The following is an 18,788-nucleotide window of genomic DNA, read 5'->3' as shown; positions in this document are numbered from 1 at the left end:
ATATCGTTAAGGTTCGAAAATGCGGTGGATGCTACTTCTTCTAGTGTCCTTCTGACTCCCTCCCTTGAACCTCGCCCCCCAAGAGCAGCTCTTGACTACTGGGCTTCACTATTCCGAAGATGTTCCGAATATGTCTGGTTCTGCACAGCCTCGGAGTTACTCGAGTAAAGTCGGGAAATGCCGGAGTTTGCCCCAAAGCACCTGTCCTCGCCAAGATGTGGGAATAGACCATTTGGAAAAGATAGTCTCATGTAATTGCAGCAAAAGAGCAGACTGGAAATGTATTTCTTGCATTTATTCAGTATGGGAAAAGGAACAATAAATGATCAATGATCAATCAAATAGACGAATTGAGTTATTGCAGCATCTTTTCAAGGGTCAGCCAACAATAATGCTGAGATAAACTACTGAATCTTCATATCAAATATAATTTTATTTAATAGCAAAATAAGACAAGAAAATCAATGAAACATCAAATAAGTACCAACCGAGCGACCAATAAGGATAGATGATACAATCCTTTATTCGATTTTTAAACAGCATTGCCACAACTTAACTAAGTGCTGAGGTTTATCATTGAAGAAATAGTGAAAACATGGAACAAACATTTAATTACAGGCCATAGTATTCAACATGCTTGGTTTCAAACTTTTTTTCAGTACTACTCCCAGATGGCAATAGTTCATCTGTAAAAACTAATATTGGAATGAATGTTTTACAACGTCATTGTAATGTAGGGTCAGGCCAACTTCTCCCTTGCCCGGTCTTTTTACAATGCGAGGCATGGGACAGGGGCCAAACAAAGAGAAATGTGATAGGCACTGTCAAACATTATAAATGTATTCCTTTACCTGTTTTATTTTATGTATACACAAGAGCATAGGAATGCATTCACTCATACAAAAAAGCACAAAGCATACCTCATCCCTCTCAGAAAAGGCTACATTAACCTTCCAATCAATCAGGAAATATGAAGATCAAGGCAGTTTGCACAGTAAAACATGAACCGATTACAAAGTCCCTTACAATTTGTACAGAAAAACAAGGGTCAGGGTGATTTTATTTTTTAATCATTGCCTATGCGGGGGGCGCGGTGTGAGTGAGGTGGGGGGGCTCTCAAAAGCCCTCACTTTCTAGATTGCGTGGCTAAAGATCCAAGTCATTAGGTTACAACTGCAGTCCATGTAGGAAGCCCAGCAAGGCATTCCAAGCTACGGCTAACTCAACGCAGCGATGCTAGCTGCGTCCGATCCAGCGTTCCTTCAATTTCGGCCGAGAGTACGTGTTCACGGTGGAGGACGACGTGTAGGGTCTGTGCTAGTGACTTCTGTCTCCACAAGGCCTCTACGTCCTCCTCCGGCCCCTGCCTCTGGCGGGCTGAGGGGGGGCGGTCGTGGCGGGGGCTGAGGGCAGGGCGTGGGTCTCCACGTCAGCCTTCTGCTGGAGGATCCCGGTGAGGAGGAACTCTGCACTGACCACCGGCAGGGAGGCGGCCAGCGCTGGACCGCAGAGCGGCCAGTCCTCCTCACAGGACACCACCACCGTCTGCTCCTGATGGGGGGGAGAGAGGGGGCAAGAGAGAAGATGAGGGAGGGTGGGAGGGAGATATGGGGCAACAGAGAAGGGGAGGAAGGGAGGGAGAGATGGGGCAAGAGAGAAGGGGAGTAAGGGAGGGAGGGAGAGATGGGGCAAGAGAGAGGGGGAGGGAGAGGTGGGGCAAGAGAGGGGGAGGGAGGGGGAGATAGGGCAAGAGAGAGGGGGAGGAAGGGAGAGATGGGGCAAGAGGGTGATCGAGAGGCAGAGCGAAGGGAGGCCAAGGCCAAGAGAGAGGGGGGAGGGATGGTGAGAGAGGGGGGAGGAAGGAAGAGGGATAGGGCGAGTGAGAAAGGAGATAGGCAGAGAGAGAGGGAGGCAGAGCGATGGAGAGGTAGAGAGAGAGAAAGGGAGACAGCGACATAGAGACAGAAAGAGAGTGACAGTGCAAGATAGGGGAGTGAGAGAGACAGAGAGAGGATGTAAGTAATGACCTTGAAGCAAAAAGTTACCACGAATTTTGGTGCCAGGAGGTATAAACCAGCCACGTTCACCGTTCATTTTGACTGTTAATCTGAAACACTGATGCATGTTTCGGGGCCAGGGGGGGTACCTTGTTGGAAGAGGGCATCTTGGCCAGGAAGCTCGCGCCACAACAGGAAATTATCTCTAACATGTGCGTCGGCTCCGGCTTCACCGACTTGGTGACGTGGATCTGGTATCCCTGAGAATTGGACGAGTCAGCATGATGCAGAGTGAGAGAGTGAGTGAGTGAGAGAGATATACAGAGAGAGAGAGAGAGAGGGAGAGGTTGGACAGCATTATCCATCAACCCCAAAGCAAACCCTTGAAAGAGAGCAAACGACCAATCCTTGGTATGAAACAGGGACAGAACTCCATTTCTTATTAATGTCAGAATTCCAAAGTAACTATGCTTTGATGCTTTGCTTTCAAAAATCCCATACTCAAACATGTCCAGTATGGTAAAGATGTATGAAAGGCACATCAGGGTGTGCTGCTGAATGCCTGCACTCTGAACTAGCGTATTTGTGCAGGCATCATCTGGCGGAGGAGGCTTTTAACCACTTAATTGACATTGAAACACACTGTCTTTCCGGCCGGGAAGCTGTGGCTATGGAGATAACACTTATCTCTTATCTCGACCTCAGTGCAATGGCTTACAAGCCTCCTGGCAGCCTCCTGGGTTATCCATAGGCTAAAACGCTACAGCAAAGGGTAAATGCAAATTGGGGACCAAAATGTGTTGTATTTTTTAACACAAATCACAAAATCACAAAATCACAAAATCACACACACACACACACACACACACACACACACACACACACACACACACACACACACACACACACACACACACACACACACACACACACACACACACACACACACACACACACACACACACACACAGTACCTGTAATAGAGGCTGGATACTGGCGATCCTGATGGATTCCTGTAGACGGAAGTTAAACTTCTGCTCCTGCTCCATGTCCTTCACAATGTAAGCTGTAGGAGACAGGAAGCCACCAGCCTTTGCACTCTGGAAGGAGAGAGATGAGATGAGAGGGGTTAGGGTAGAGGAGCGGTTGGTGCAGATGCATTTTGAAAGGATACTTAAGTATCATAATTTGAGTATAAACGCCACTTGCAGCAAATATCAATAAAAATTCACACTGATTTGAAGTTGGGGTGGCACCTCAAGGAAATGCTTACTTTGTGACTTGTGACAACAAGTGTGGACAATACATACACTGATGGCCAACATCGTTTTTTTTGCTTTGGATGAAATTTCAGACTAGTTCTGAATCATAATTTGTGGGCACAGCAAACTATGATAGAATATGTGCTTTCTGATGACTTATATTGAATGACTTTGTTGTGTGAAGTAATGACTTTGTTGTGTGTGTGTGTGTGTGTGTGTGTGTGTGTGTGTGTGTGTGTGTGTGTGTGTGTGTGTGTGTGTGTGTGTGTGTGTGTGTGTGTGTGTGTGTGTGTGTGTGTGTGTGTGTGTGTGTGTGTGTGTGTGTGTGTGTGTGTGTGTGTGTGTGTCTCACAGTCAGGTACTGTCCATCAGGGTGAGTACTAATGGGGGACCGACCTGCTCCAGCCACTGGGTGGTGACCACCGGGATGCCCCTGGCCATGGCGCACAGGAACTTGACCGTGCGGCGCACCTTGTCCGTCACCAGGTGGGTCATGTCAGACACGCCCAGCGCCAGGCTGCCCCCTAGCCGGACCACCACCTCCTCCCCCACCTCGTCCACCAGCCCTGTGAATAACACCTGCAGGGGAAACCAAGGGGACAGGCTTTCATGGCGGTTGGTGTGTTTATTATTGAAAATATGACCTAATCAAGAACATATCCCATAAAGGGTATAATCCCCTTGACTATAGCAGTAGTCTCTAAAGTCTCTTAATACAAAGAATTATTTCTTTACCTCCATCCACTTATATTATATTATTTAACATTGTATTACCACTGTAGCAAAGATGTGTATTGTCAATTCACGAGGCTCCTAGTTTGGACCACGAGACTCTCGGTTGTAACTTTTTGCTTCTTGATATCTCATCTAAATAGTTCAGACCCATTCGATTTTAGTTTCTTTTTGTTTGTGCCTACAATGTTACATTTCCCTTTTCAAGCCATAGGTCAGGCGTCTCCAGTGAAACCCATTTGTTGTTCCACTGGAGGAGCCTGGTCCATTCTGCCAGCGTGTCTTCCCCTGATCACGCTCCATTAACAGATGCTTTGCCGCCATGCAGTCTTGGGATCCCTGTTCATTGGATATTAGATGCTTCCAAATGGCTTTGCCTCCCAGACCCCGCTGACCTTGTAGGGTTGGCAGGCGGCCCTCAGCCGGGCCCCAGGGGAGGCCAGGGAGCCACGGGGAGACTTGGCCAGGGGAGAGGCCTCCGCCGGAGCCGCGCCTCGCTTCCGGGAAGATTTCCCAGCGGGGGTCTGGGTCACCTTAACAGGAAAGACCAGGAATAACGGTGGAGACAACACAATGAAGTTAATATCTATCGTGTGTTGAGTGAGACAGAGGGGTTCGCAGGTCATTAGCGCCTTCAGGGTAAGGAGAGAGACAGAGAGCAACGAGTGAACACACTTAATTCATTACTGCGGTAATGTTGCTGGAGAGGAGCAAGCTACGCATGATGCTATGGCCGGGCTAGTCGTCCCGGCAGCCTAATGTACTTCAATGGACATCGCTAACTAATGGACGAGGCTGACTTCTTGAGTGCACTAAGCCCTTTTGACAAAGTGAAGGGAAGCCTGTTGTGTTCAGGGTGAAGTCTCTTTGATCAACGTCGGTCAAATATCTGGTGAGGTGCTCTTTGGAGACTCTCTAGTCAAAGTAAATCTGAAAAGTCAAGTCGTTATCTTTACCTCTGAGGTCCCGACGTCTCTCTCCACGACCTGGGGGGCAGGCGCCACCCCTTCTCCCGCCACCTCCTCATTCTTGACCTTCTTGGCCACCGACTGTCGACCTCTCCTAACCTTCCCCTTAATAGTCTCCTTCTCTTCTTTCACCACCATCTCCTGTGTAAGTGGCTCCTTTCTCTTCACCTGAGCACCGGACCCTCTGCCCCTCCGGACCGGGGCGGGTTTCTTCTCTTTAGGCTCACTCTCAAGCTCCCCCACCCCCTTCGCTGCTCCACTACCATTATCTTCCCCCACATCAGTCCTATCGACGGTCACTGGAGCCACTGCCGGCTCAGCCTTCACCTGGGCTCTGCGACCTCTGCCCCTGCCAGCGGTGCTACGTGCTACCAGAGTTGAGTCTTCTGGGGTGCCCTCTCGTTCCTCTGCACCAACGGCTCCAGGTTGTGCTGCGTTGGTTCGCCTGTGCCCCCTAGTGGTGGCAGCCGGCTGAGAGACTGGCTCCTCTTCCCCGTCTCCTCCCCCCTCGACAGCGGTGGCATCGGGTGCCTTCGTTCTCCTGCCTCTGGCGGAGGCCCTGGGGGCCGGGGCCACCTCGCTCTGACCGCCGCGGGAGGGCTGGGGGTTGGTCTCCGGGGCCGGCGAGGTCTTCTTGCCTCTCCCTCTCCCGGCTCCTCTGGCCCCTCTGCCTCTGCAGGCCGAGGCCTCGGAGCTCAGGGATTCGGTGGAGTTGGACCGTGACCTGGTGGAGCGGCCCGGATCGCTGCTCTCGGCCGGGGCGTCACCGGTGACCGTCCTGCACCTCCTGCTCTCCCTGGCGGAGGTCCCAGCCCCCACGGACGGAGGGTGGGTCTTCTTGGCTCCCCGGCCCCGGCCCCGGCCGCGCCCGCTCTCCTGGGCCGTGGCGCTGGAGGCGGACCTCTCTGAGCTGACCGAGTTGGATGAGTTGGAGCGGGACCTGGTTCTGGAGGCGGGCCCATGTTCCGTCTCCGGGGCGGGCTCAGGCGGGGCGGCGGCGCTGGTTCTGGTGGCTCTCCGACCCCTGGTGGTTCTGGGTGTCTGCTGGTCACTCTGTGCCTGGGCTGTGTCTGTCTGTTGTCGCTCTAGCAGCTGTCTCTCCAGGGCCTCCCTCATCAATCGCTCCCTTTCATCACGTCTGTCCATCTCTTCCCTTGCTCTTTTCTCAGTCTCTAGTCGTGCCCGGCCTGCCTCTTCTTCCTGCGCCCTTCTCCACTTCTCTCTCTCTTCTCGTTCCAACGCCGCCTTCTGTTGTCCTTCATCCTTCTCACGTCTCAATCTCTCCCTTTCCTGCTCCCGTTTTTCTCTCTTTAATCTCTCTTTTTCTTCTAGTTCCTTTCTTTTCCTCTCTTTTTCTTCTAGTTCCTTTCTTTCCCTCTCTTTTTCTTCTAGTTCCTTTCTTCCCCTCTCCTTTTCTTCTAGTTTTAATCTCTCCTTCTCTCTGAGTTCCTTCTCTTCACGTTCCAACCTTGCTGTTTCTTCCAGTTCTCTTCTTTCTTTCGCCAATCTCTCTTGTTCTTCTCTCGCCCTCTCCTCTTGCTCTTTTCTTTCCTGCTCCGATCTTTCTTCTTCTTCCTTTTGTATTTGTTCCAATCTCGCTTTTTTTTCTCGCTCCTTTCGTTGGTTCTCTATTCTCTCTCGCTCTTCCTTCTCCAATCTCTCTTCTCTTTCTTTCTTTTCACATTCCAGTCTCTCTTGCTCTTCCTTCTCCAATCTCTCTTCCATTTCTTTCTTTTCACGCTCCAGTTTATCGTGTTCTTCCTTTTCCAATCTCTCTTTTTCTTCTCGGGCCTTTTGTTTCCGCTCTACTCGTTCTTTTTCTTCCATCTCTAATCTCTCTCTCTCCTCCCTTTCTTTCTCTTCATGCTGTAGTCTTTCTTGTTCTTCCTTTTCCCTTTGTATTCGTTCCAATCTCTCTTTTTCTTCTTGTTCCTTTCTTTCCCTCTCTAGTCTTTCTTTTTCCTCCACCTCCAATCTCTCCCTCTCCTCTCTGTCCTGCTCCAGTCTCTCCTGTTCTTCCTTCTCCCTTTGGTCCCTCTCCATCCTCTGCTTCTCCTCTTCTTCCCTCAAAGCTTGCTCCATCTTCACTTGTTCTTCCTGCTCCTGTAGCATCCTCTCATTTTCTGCTTGCTCTTTTCTTTCCCTCTCAAGCCTTTCTTTCTTTCCTCTTGCATTTTCCCGTGGTTGTCTAGTTGTCCTCCTCCCGCCCTGCCTCACCTGATCAGCCTCCGTCTCCTCCTCCTCTCCCCTCCCCTCCTCTGGCATGACATCCCCTGTTCCTCCTCTGGTGGAGGAAGAGGCTTTTCCCTTTGATCCCATGCTCCTCAGAGATTCTGGAGGCTGAGGCTCTTGCTCCTTCTCCTCCTCCTCCTCCTCCTCCTCCTCTCTCCCTCCTCTACTGGTTGCAGCTCCAGGCTTTCGGCCTCTCCCTCTCCTAGGCCGTCCTGTCGCTTGCTGAGCTGTGTCAGAGTCTGCTTCTGGTGCTGGACCTGCAGCGGTAGCACGTGTGCTGGTTTCACCGTGTAGCCTTCTTTGGTTCCTTGATCGTATTTGTTTGAGGACCGGGCGTTCGTCCTCTTCTTCCTTACTCTCATCACTACTTGTGGAAGAAACAGGCTGGGTTCCGGCTGCAGTAGGCCCCGAACCGGTCATAACCTGCGTGTCCTCCTCTTCAACGAGCCTCCGGGCTCTTCTTTTGCGCGGAGCCGGAACAGAATCCTCATCCTCATCTCCGGACGTAGCCATCGGCTGTGTTTCAGCCGAGGAGAGAGAGTTGGTCCCCAACGATACCGCTCGAGCTTCCTCCCGCTGTACTTCTTCCCCGTCGTCTTCCTGCAGTTCACACATCGGTTGGGTCTCGGCCATGGCAAGCGTGTATCCAGAGGGGAAGTCCATCAGCTGAGTTTCGGCGGAAGCAATATCCATTGTGCCCACTTCATTCACCTCTACAGCATCCACATCGCTGAGAGACTCCGGGATGAACGCCTGCGTTGCCTCCAGTGCGATATCCAACGGACGCTTGATCCCGGAGCCAGGGGAGCGACCGCTGGACCCCGCACTCCCTAGGTAGCTCTGGGTGGCCTCCAGCTCTGAGTTCAGCTCCATGGAGCTCCTGCCCAGAGAGGGAGGGCTCGCGTAATCTTGGGTAGCCTCCAGGTTCACATCTGGGAGGATAAAGGCTTGGGTGCTCTCCATAGCTAAAGCTTGATCCTTGGCTTGCAGGTGGAGGCTGTCAGACAAACCATCCTCATCCCTGGATGTGCCCTGTGGGATGAAGGGCTGGGTTTCATCCAGGGTGTAGTTCCTCGAGGGACTGGATTGCTGGTCCCGCTCAGCCACTATGAAGGACTGGGTCTCGGCCACAACAAAGTCGTCTTCCCCCTGGCTGTCTGAGCAGGACAATGACACCATGGGTCTGAGGGCTGGAACCCTGGGGCCTGGCGAAGGATAATAATAATAAGAAGAAGAAGAAGAAGATTTTAGACACAGTCACCTAATATACTATATTAAAGATTTGAGATGAAGATACTTTCATTAGAAATATATTGAATCCTTACTTACATTTGAATGGATCTATCGAGGGACAGAGGTATTCCTGAGTTTCCATCTCTGCGACAGCTAGTCCTAAAACCAATAAATAATTATTAGCAATGATATTACATTATAAAATGAGTTTTAAGCATGAACTTAACCAAGATTGTTGACAAATAGGTAGGAATTATTCAATGGTGTATTGTGTTCAATTTTAAATGCATCAAATTATGAATTGAGAGAATAATGAATGGATGTAATAAAACTTGAAGTAGACACCAGTAAGACTCAAGAGGCTTGCGAGCATCAGACTTGTATGCTTTCTACAACATATGTACTGGTGATTGTTGTGACACAGAACTACCATCTTTAACTTCTAACCCCCTGCATTGTAAAACCGTCAGATTAGAGGGGAGCAGCTGGACCCTATATTGCACAATTAGATTGTACTAGTTATTATGTTCTGTGCTCTTCTCTTGATGAATAATGACTGCAGTATTCCATGCCAATTATCGGTGACCTATATCTGTATTCTATTTGAATATAGCCACCATAAATCAACTATTTATTATTAATGATAAGCTATTCACATAGCCTATATTTCAAGCTGTATTTAGCCCTACGCCTTTTTATATGAAAAATATATATTTTGATTGATGTTGGCAGCGAAATACTGCTTTTATAAAGAAGCTCTATGAACTATTATAACCAACCGGTCGTTGCCAGACCAGTGTTCAAACAGCTGGTTGAAGAGTGACCGACCTCACCAGATGTTTCCAACCGATTGCCTTTTCTAGTCGGATCCTACCTGACTGTTCCATCGGAGTTGAACAGCGCTGTAAGGAGGCTCTGTGCCCCTGGTCCTTCTCGTCAGAGGAACACGACACCGGGCCTCCCTCCGTCCCCCCTTCTCCGCCCTCCTCCTCCTCCAGGTCCGTGTCACTGTCCATCCTGCTCTCAGCCGGTTCCGTGCTGACGTCCACCCCCCCGGGGCTGCTGCGGATCTCCTCCACGTCCGTATCCGCGTCAGAGTCGGGCCCCAGGGCTGCGGCCTGGGAAATAGGACCGGATGAGGACGGGGGGGCCGATGACTTCGGCCCGGCATTTACCGCCGAGGCGACGGCGGATGGGATCAGAGGGGAGTCCTCCTCCACATCGGTATCGCTGTCCGACAGGATGTCCAGGTGAGCGCTGGGGTCCGCAGCGGGGGCCGGTGTTGGGGGGGCAGCCTCGCTCGAGGGGGCGCTATTTACCTCGCCGAGGAGGAAATCGTCGTCCGTGTCGCTGCCCGAGTCGAAGTTCGGCGGGGCAGCGGAAGCAAACACAACTCCACGGGACTCTGCTTCTACCGTAGCAGGCGCGCTCTTTGGGACGGCGGCATCATCGTCCTCCTCCTCCTCCTCCTCCTCCTCCTCCTCCACATCCGTGTCGCTCCCCAGGTGGAAGTCTGGCGGCTCTGTGGATCCGGCCCACGACACCGGTGTGTTTTCACTCTGAGGCGATGCGTGTGTCGCCTTGCTTACCCCGTCTGGCTCATCATCATCATCATCATTATCATCATTATCATGGCCTTCCACGTCTGTGTCGCTGTCCGTCTGCTGTGCGACCGGGACCTCAGCGGGGGACTCTGTGGTGTTTGCTTCACCGGCCGTCGTCGCCCTCGAGGCATCAACGCCATCGTCTTCATCGTCGACATCTGTGTCACTGTCCATGATGAACTGGCCCAACTGGCTAGAGGGTGCATTAGCCGCAGGTGGAGTTGGAGCTGGTTGTGTTCGGTTTGGGCTCCCAGGACCTACTGACACCGAGCTTTCCTCCTCTCCCTCCACATCGGTGTCACTGTCCATGTTCAGCACTTGAATGAGTTCTGAGGGGGGCGCTGGCCCGGGCTGGTCTAACCCACTTTCTGCCCAGGCGCTGACACTGTTCACCAGGCTCTCCGGTGCACATCCTTCACTCTTCTCTGGCTCGGTCCCTTCAGGTGAGACTTGTCCCTCCTCTTCCTTGCCGTCAATGGCGTTAAACTTTGCCGCTTTTTGGTTCTTCAGTCGCTGCTGCCAAGCACCAAAGTCTTGCTCATCATTGTCGGTACTGACACATCGTGTAGGATGATGTTTGGAAGACAAAGAAGGTGTGATGGGACTCTCGTCTTCGCTGTCAAAAGAGTTAAAGAATAACAGGTTTAGCACATGTAGAAAGTCAATCAACACAGTCTTTACAGTGCATGCAATGCACTGCAGTGTTTTGCCTACCATTTTCTCCATCAGAAATGCTGAGGTGAACTATGTTGATGTGCGCGTGCCCAGTGCTGATATGCATGTACGCAGTGCTGATGTGCACGTGAACAGCCTATGAAGTGCACGTTGCAACAAATTATATTTGGTGTCCCAACATAATTTCTAAATTTAAAATAAAAAACAATTTGGTGTGGCTGATGCAATGGTGCTATCATCCAGCTGTGGCGCTGGATTACCCTTCTGGAGGCATGTAGGGGAAGCACTGCATTGTACAGCATATGTAATGCACTGCAATGTATATGAGAAATATTGGAACATATGTCCTAGAAAATGTGAAATAATACCTTTCTGGGATGATTTTGTTTGTAGGGCTCAGGAAGGTAGGACTGGTTACAGGAGAGTCAGACCCAGACACTGAAATGAAGGCAAAGCAAAGAGATCGATATTATGTATTACGAGTCATTAAATCCATTGTATTATAAAAGAAAACCACATAATACCCTCAGAAAGATAGTGACATAAATTACATTTTAGGCTACTCTGTGAATTATATTTCAAATTCAAATGAATCGTGTGTATAATCAACTAATGCAGAATAATAAAGGGAATAGTTCTCATGAGACTTTTTAGACATGCATTTTCTCTTCCACAAACCAAGTGTCTTCCTCCATCTGTCCTTTCCCCCTCGCTCTTCGTCCGAGTCCGAGTCCGACTGTGGCACCAGGCTGCCCTCTGGCTGGTCGGGGGTCTGCTCAAGGGACAGGACTTTGGTCCTGGCCGGGGTCTCCATCATCTCTCCACGTTCATCAAACGACGCCCTGGTCGGTTCCTCAGCATGTCCATTTGTATGTACCTCGACATCTTCTCTGGTGACTTGAGACTCTATGGCCACCCCAGAGCCTCTGTTCACAAGACTCCCTGGGTCCACACAGCTGGAGTACTGGCATGGGATGTCCGCCAACATCAGATTGTCCCCATCACTCAGAGCATAGCGGACGTGTGGAGTCAATTTTAAGCGGCCCTTCCGAGTCCCATTCATGCTTCCCATGTCCCACACTAGTGCCTCTACAGAAGCACAAATACGCCGAGAACTGGCAGGAAACACGGATATGGAAACGGCAGTGTGCTGCTTAGATACCGACTGGGCATGAAGGGGCAAGGTGCAACTGGGGTCACGGCCAAGCACATTTTCTCCCAAATATAAAGGTAGCACTGTCCGGTTGGAAAACGAAACAGACAAAACAGAAATACATAGTTAATTTTCATCACCTTCGATACATAGGCCTACCTACAGCATGTTTACATATAGATGATTTAATGTCACTCACCTCTCTCAGGTATATGTTTATTCTTAAAAACACGAAGGGTCGCCAGTGGCCCAGCCTCTGCTCTTGCATCGGCATTCTCTTCGTCCTCGTCTGACTCCAAGATTGAGTCGCATATCATCTGGGTTGCATCCATTCTTTACACCGGAGATGACAACCTACGCTTTATATGAAAACATTGATCGTCCATTGTAGCTAGGTGGTTAGATATTATTGGATCGATGATCATCAAAGATTCTTTAGAAATTTAGCTGGGGCAGTCAAGACCAACCATCCTTTCTAGTTTAAGACAATCTAGCTAATGATTTGTATGCTTTTCTGTCTATTCATGTACATAAAAGTTGTACTACTGTCTTGCACTTGATTTGTACATTCTCATTAACGTTAAACTTTAGTCGCTAAACATGCTGAGCCGCATCACTTCAGACTGAGGTGCAAGGAAAATTTCAAAATAAAAGCTCCTTTAAATATGATTATGATATTCCACAACGTAGGGATCCATCGTGTCAAGTAAAATTAAATCCTAGTCACAAATATTTGACGAAAACCCTGTCGTGATGCCATAGGAGTGATACATTTGATCAACACACGTACAATGGGATGATTCGTATTTTGAAAGTAGTTCAAGGAAGTCTATACAATTCTGCTGCTTCCATTATACATGTATAGTCCCATTCGTTACGAAGTTGACAACATCACGAATCAAGACTCTCTATATTTATTGTGTGCCATATAGGTAACTTGTGTTTAAGTCTTGATTTGATAATAGAGGGGTAAATGGTACCTTTTGTGATCTGGTCCCTCGCATGCCTTGCAAAGAAATAAACAATGATCACTTCCTGGAGAGAGGGATCCCGCCTTCAGCTCGACTGACGTGACAGGCCGTCATCGACCTGGTAAACGCCCACTACATTTGTACTGAAGTCACAGTTATAATATGCATTGAATTGTATTTAAACCTGAGGTAACTGGTGGCTGAATGTTGCCAATGTAAATATCTACCATGCACAACCATATAAAACATATAGGCCTATGGCGTTGCCGTGTTCCCAAAAAAGTTGGCATGTAATACATATAATTTCAAAAACGAATGTTTTGTGTGACGTTAGTCGACCAGAACACCAATAACCATTTATTATTCATTTTATTGTTGTTATTGTTGTTGTTGTGATGCGGATATAACTTGTTAATGAATTGATAAGAAACAATATGGTTGGCCATGAAGATGGTGAAATATCCTTAGCCTGTATTGAATGTTTTATCATTTTATATGAACAGACCAGCTTTTTTTGGCCTATAGTTTTAATCAATTGAAGAAAATAATACAAGAGAGAAAGGAATATCGACAGCAGGAAAATATAAAAAATACAACACGAGCTGTGCAGGTGCAGTACCGATACCCACCACCAGATGGAGACAGACGCGCCGCTGTTTGAGGCGGATGTCGGCACAGTCCGTAGCGTCGCATTGTTGCCATTCCAGTGATTCGTGAAGTGTAGATCGCTGAAATAGGTCCCTGGTTCGATATCAATCAAAGGATATTGCATTCACGCACACCTTCTTTTATTAAGACATACAACTGAGGTAAGTTTTGCAAAATGCTGAGTTTGCTTGGTTTAAATGCTAGTAGCAGAAACAGCAGTAAAACTGGGTGTGTTTGTTTGTTACTGGTCCCATTAAGCGTAGCTTAGTTAGCCAGTTAGCTTGTTGCCGATTGAATCAATCTTATTGTAACGTTTAACTGCATATATTAGTAATTCTCGTAGTATACCGCTGAAAATGTTAGTTAGGACATATAGGATCTCGACTTTGTTAGTCAGCCTGATGTGTGTTAGTAAACCGAGCTTTCTAGCGTTAGGTCGAGGTGTGTGTTGATGCTGGTTGAAGGATATGTGGGCCGAGATGAACATTAGCTCGCCAGCTAATCCATGTCGGGTCAGATGATTGACAAACGCATATGTCCCCCTCCCCTGACCGCTTCATTAATATATAAACATGTCCAGATGTCTTGGTGTTTAGTTTGAGGTCATGGAGAGAAGGCCTCTGTCCTCCTATACTCTGTCTATCTTTATTTAAACATGATGCTGATCATGAAATAACGTTACAATTTATAATTAGAGTGAAGTACTCAATGATAAATATATTAATGTCTTTCATCAACATTTACAATCACACGATACACATCATATTGTATAATTGTTATTATACTGTTTACTACAGGCCTATTTTTGCGAATATTAATGTTTCTTTATTTTAACCCTAGACGACCTTCAAGATGTTCTACACCTGTGGTCCAAATGAAGCCATGGTGGTCTCCGGTAAGACATGAGGTTTTTTTAATAAAGAATTGGACTGTAATGTGTCAAAAGTGTTGTCATGTGATTATCAAATCAAATCAAAGAAAGTTTAGGTCGGATTGAGTAACTTAACCAACAATTATCCACGTGACATTTTGTACACCACAAACCAATCGTCACTTTCTGTGTCACGGGTCTTGCACTGATACTGCGCTTTTGGGTTTGTTATGGTGCAACTAGAGATAGACCGATATGGTTTTTTCAGAGCCGATACTGATTATTAGTAGTCAAGGGGGCCGATAACCGATATTTGGAGCCGATATTAATTTACAGAAAAATGGATAATATTGGTGTCAAAATTTTTAATAATACTAACTCCAACACTTAACTTCATTTGAAAGCCTTTAAGCATATCATGTTTAATAAACACAACAGCTTATCAGATTTACAACATAACACAATTTAGACAAATAAATGTCTCCCTAAAATTTTCCTGAACTGAAATGTTAATCTTTTACTTATCTTTCTTTTAGGTTCAAACAAAAACAAAAACTGCAGGTTGTTCTTATGAAGTTAACTGAAAATTTAAATAAATAGTTCCCTAGTTAAACAGCCATTATTGCCAGACAGTTTTCTCTCAGACAGACGGTGCTTTGCTGTCAGTTCCTCATGTGGCGCACACACACACACACACACACACACACACACACACACACACACACACACACACACACACACACACACACACACACACACACACACACACACACTATTCTCTAGCCATCCCCTCATCGTGCTTCCCTGTAATAAAACTAACTGAATTTTACTCTCTCACACACAAACACTCTTCTTACTTTTATCACTGACTGTTTCCCTATCAATATTATCAGCAACCTTGTTTCAAGTGATTAAACCGTTTAAAAACACTAAATAGTAGGGCTGTAACGATACGCGTATCGAAACCAAAATCGCGACACTCAAAGCCACGAACCTGTCTCGCGGTGCCAGATGGCAGAAGCACGACACACCCTTTCTAACACCGCTCCTCTTATCGATGCCGTAAGTCTGCGACGAGATGCCCTCTCTGTGATGACAGCTCTCAGTGGCCACGGAGGATTGCATTTCTCCACAGCCTGCGAAGTCCTCATATGCGATATGAACGACATTTATCCAGAGTGGTCCAAGCGCGCAAAAATAGCCTGTGTGACCCCTGTCTCTAGTGTTTTGTGTGCTTTGACCGGCAGTTGGTCTGCTTATAGGTCGGAATTAAGCGGCCACCGATTATTGACAGGATGGGTACTTTAATATAACGGACTCGTTCGTTTCTTCACCAGACACGCACGCTACCGCTCGCTCTCCTAGCTCGTCCACTCACTCGCTGACCACTCACACACACACACACACGCACACTGCCATTCTCGCACACACACATACGCTACTCGTAACACTATGCCTCGTTATTGCGAATCAGACGTTCATGTTTTTTTCACCATCTATTTTATAGTAAGGCTATTAAACATGTTGCATTCTATACGGCCTGATTTTGTCATTATTTAAGCTACATAGCGAGATTTGACGGAAAACGAAACCTATGCAGGTCACTTAGACCGGCACCGTTTTTTCTAGCGAGAACGCGGGTTAGTGCTAGCCTGGTCCTACCAGACCATCGTACTTCATTTTATTCTTACAGAAGGTCTGGAACTGCTCAATTAACAAACGTTCACTCACTTGGAGGCGGGTGTCTGTAGAAGTTAAAATGATTGGATCTGCCTCCCAGTGCCACTCTGGATCTGCCATAACCAATCGCATAGCGTTTGGTCGTGACGTATGTCTTGCGACGGGACCGGCTCCCTGAGCCAGCTGGAAAATCAAACTTTTCCCGAACCCGGTGGGGAGAAGCGCCACAACATCATGGCCACCAACAAAACTCTGCAAAGCTTGTTCTTGCTCCGGCTTTAATTGATCGATTTTCGGCATCGATCCCACAACAGATTGAATAGCTTCTCTCGTATCCTCTCGTATTCATTCATTTTGCTATACTTTAATAGTATTCTTTCAAATCTGTTCAGTGTTCCAAATTGTTTGTTATTAAATGGTGCATTAAGTTATTTGTTATATAAGTGTTGTTTAAATGAACTGCTTTTTAAATTCAAAAAAATCGTGGGATGTATCAAACCGTGGGTCAAAAATTGTGATACAAACCGAATTGTGAGTTGGTATATCGTTACAGCCCTACTAAATAGCCTACAGCATCTTCACTTGCACAGTATTGCATTATCATGCTGCAAATGTCTTTCAATGTATTTTAATGGTCGCCATAACATAAGTTAAGAAATGTCTTGGATGCTGCGCCGCCTGTGTGAAGTCGCCTGTGTTGAATAGTTTGAATCGCCCAAATGATTTGAGAATGTTTTAAGCGCTGGTTTGAACCGGTAAAATGACAATTTGCTACGCAATCACCAGATGGATAGGCTAGTGGTACTCATGCTTGTCCATTGAGCACGTTTGCGGCATGTTAATGCAATACTTTCGGGGGAATTCACTTGAACTAAGTAATTTAATTTAACATAATGTAGGATACCCACCTCCGTTCAGTAGGACGCCCTCTTCACTACTCCAGAAAGGAACGTATCCCGCACAAAGAGTACGCTGCGATCTTTGTAGGTCCATGGCTGGCACACGGTGGCTCCCAGTGTAATTTGAGAAATGCATCCCTGCCGGCGACTTTCAGTGGATTAGGAAATTATGGGCGGAACTATTTTGGCCCACCCACGGACGCTCTGGCATCTACGGATACGAATACTTTTGCTACACATTTACCACCTAGACGTGTTGCAAAACTACCTGCAAAAAACCCCACAGCTGAGACTTGCAGGAGCAGATTGGAGCAGTTGTAACGATGGACTTGTGCTCGCTCATTAAAATGCTGAATCAACATAGCGTTTTTTATCATTTTATTGAGGACATTTTTCACAGATGTGCAACTTCTGATGCATTAGTTCAAATTTGGGTTTACGAATGCACACATTTTGGGCATGTTCTCAGATTATGAAACACGGGTGTGAGAATGTGTTTTGCACCAACTGCGCTGCAATGATTGTAGCAAAAGGATTTGTGCACCTGTAACACAGATTTGCGTACTCGTGTTTACAATGGTAGAAAAAATATTTACGACTACAAATGTACTGTTACACATTTGTGACTTTAGAGTACACATGCAAAATAAATATATACGACTTCAAAATTACTGTGACTTTAAGTGTACGCATTGAAATTCTGCAGTTACAGGTGCTAAAGACTTTTGCTACAATAATACCTTCATACTAATCAGCCTTAGCCTTAAAGCCTAGGGCTCGAGGGGCTCCGTGGTTACGCAGTTGGTTAGCGCATTACGCAGTTGTAGAAGTATAACCACCGATTAATGTGCTTCCCTGCAAAACCGGACTGAATTGAGTTTATTAGGTTTTTAACTCTCCCCGTAACACACAGACTTCTACTATCACAGACTATTTCCATATCGATATTATCCGCAACATTGTTTCGAGTGATTAACGGACTGCGAGCGAGCAGAGCTGCCACTTATGTTTTGATAACGTTAATGCGCAGACAGTAATGTTACTAGTAGTTGTGAGTTGTAGAGGACTGGGATGTTTATTTCGCGAGAGTCTTTCGCGAGAGTCTGCTGCCTTAACTTACCTCGAAACCAAACCAGACAAAACTTTTTCTCTTCTCCCACGTGTGTGTGAGCACTGTGCATGCACAGCTTTCACTGCTGATTGGCTGTTACCCGTCGTGGCTCTGCGTGCAACCAGAGCGTGTAACCAATCAAATAGTGCTGTGGCTGGGACAGCATAGTGACGGCAGATAGAGAGGCGCGGCTGCATCAGAGCAAAAATAACCTTATCGGCCGTCGGATCAAAAAAAAAAGGCAGATGCCGATATGCGTCAAAATGCCGAATATCGGCCCAGCCGATAATCGGCCCGGCTGATAATCGTTCGATCCCTAAGTGCAACATTAGAATTACTGACGCTGGTCTTTCCAACATGCAATGGCCCATTACATACTTTTCGGCTCGTGTTTAAAAGGGTGATATTATGCCACCAGGTGTGAGTGTGATTAGCCATTACAATCCGTTTGAAAATCTGTCTTTTCCTGTGTTATAGTGAAATCACAAGTGGGCGTGTCCGACTAGATGTATGCTGGATAGATCAGGCTACCAGCCTACCCAGTGGTCTGTAGCAAATATTGCTTATCTATCCATCATACATCTAGGTGGAAACTCCCACTTATGATGTCACTAAAACACAGGAAAAGGCAGGTTTCGAAACAGTTTGTTATAGCTAATCCTACTCACACCTGTTGGTAAAATGTCACACATTTAAAGGATAGGAATTCTTAACCTGGCTGATGTTTTCTATAATTTGGGTCGAAGTGACTA

The 18,788-nt window shown here is 47.2% G+C and overlaps 3 protein-coding genes across 5 annotated transcripts in view; 1 reads left to right on the top strand and 2 right to left on the bottom strand.

Moving 5' to 3' along the window:
• Nucleotides 1-103, bottom strand: part of si:dkeyp-77h1.4 (uncharacterized) — an 18,006-nt gene extending 17,903 nt beyond the window's left edge. The window contains exon 1 of the mRNA XM_056601894.1: nucleotides 1-103. This exon is cut by the window's left edge and continues 48 nt beyond it. The gene's annotated coding sequence lies outside the window, so the exon portion shown is untranslated.
• Nucleotides 104-350: 247 nt separating this feature from the next.
• Nucleotides 351-14,705, bottom strand: mdc1 (mediator of DNA damage checkpoint 1). Of its 3 annotated transcripts, none has more exons than XM_056601305.1 (13): nucleotides 13,457-14,705; nucleotides 12,837-12,945; nucleotides 12,056-12,215; nucleotides 11,382-11,939; nucleotides 11,072-11,141; nucleotides 9,299-10,644; nucleotides 8,521-8,583; nucleotides 4,948-8,396; nucleotides 4,387-4,524; nucleotides 3,656-3,838; nucleotides 2,972-3,097; nucleotides 2,147-2,257; nucleotides 351-1,551 (listed from the first exon to the last, which is right to left on the bottom strand). In XM_056601305.1, exons 3-13 carry the CDS (start codon nucleotides 12,186-12,188, stop codon nucleotides 1,345-1,347), a joined length of 6,384 nt encoding a protein of 2,127 aa, XP_056457280.1. In that variant the 5' UTR covers nucleotides 12,189-12,215; nucleotides 12,837-12,945; nucleotides 13,457-14,705; the 3' UTR covers nucleotides 351-1,344. The 3 variants fall into 3 exon arrangements, with proteins under 3 accessions (XP_056457280.1, XP_056457282.1, XP_056457281.1); XM_056601307.1 differs by having other exon boundaries at nucleotides 12,056-12,210; XM_056601306.1 differs by lacking the exon at nucleotides 13,457-14,705 and having other exon boundaries at nucleotides 12,837-13,105.
• The window catches only part of flot1b (flotillin 1b), a 12,693-nt gene continuing 7,345 nt past the window's right edge, over nucleotides 13,441-18,788 (top strand). Inside the window, exons 1-2 of the mRNA XM_056601323.1 lie at nucleotides 13,441-13,636; nucleotides 14,316-14,370. Coding sequence (XP_056457298.1) covers nucleotides 14,328-14,370 — 43 coding nt within the window. The 5' untranslated portion in view covers nucleotides 13,441-13,636; nucleotides 14,316-14,327. The remainder of the gene's footprint in view (nucleotides 13,637-14,315; nucleotides 14,371-18,788) is intronic.

The sequence above is a fragment of the Gadus chalcogrammus genome, chromosome 11, assembly GCF_026213295.1.
Source record: "Gadus chalcogrammus isolate NIFS_2021 chromosome 11, NIFS_Gcha_1.0, whole genome shotgun sequence".
NCBI lineage: Eukaryota > Metazoa > Chordata > Actinopteri > Gadiformes > Gadidae > Gadus > Gadus chalcogrammus.
The sequence above is the reverse complement of the archived record's forward strand: the minus strand, read 5'-3'. Positions and strand labels throughout refer to the sequence as shown.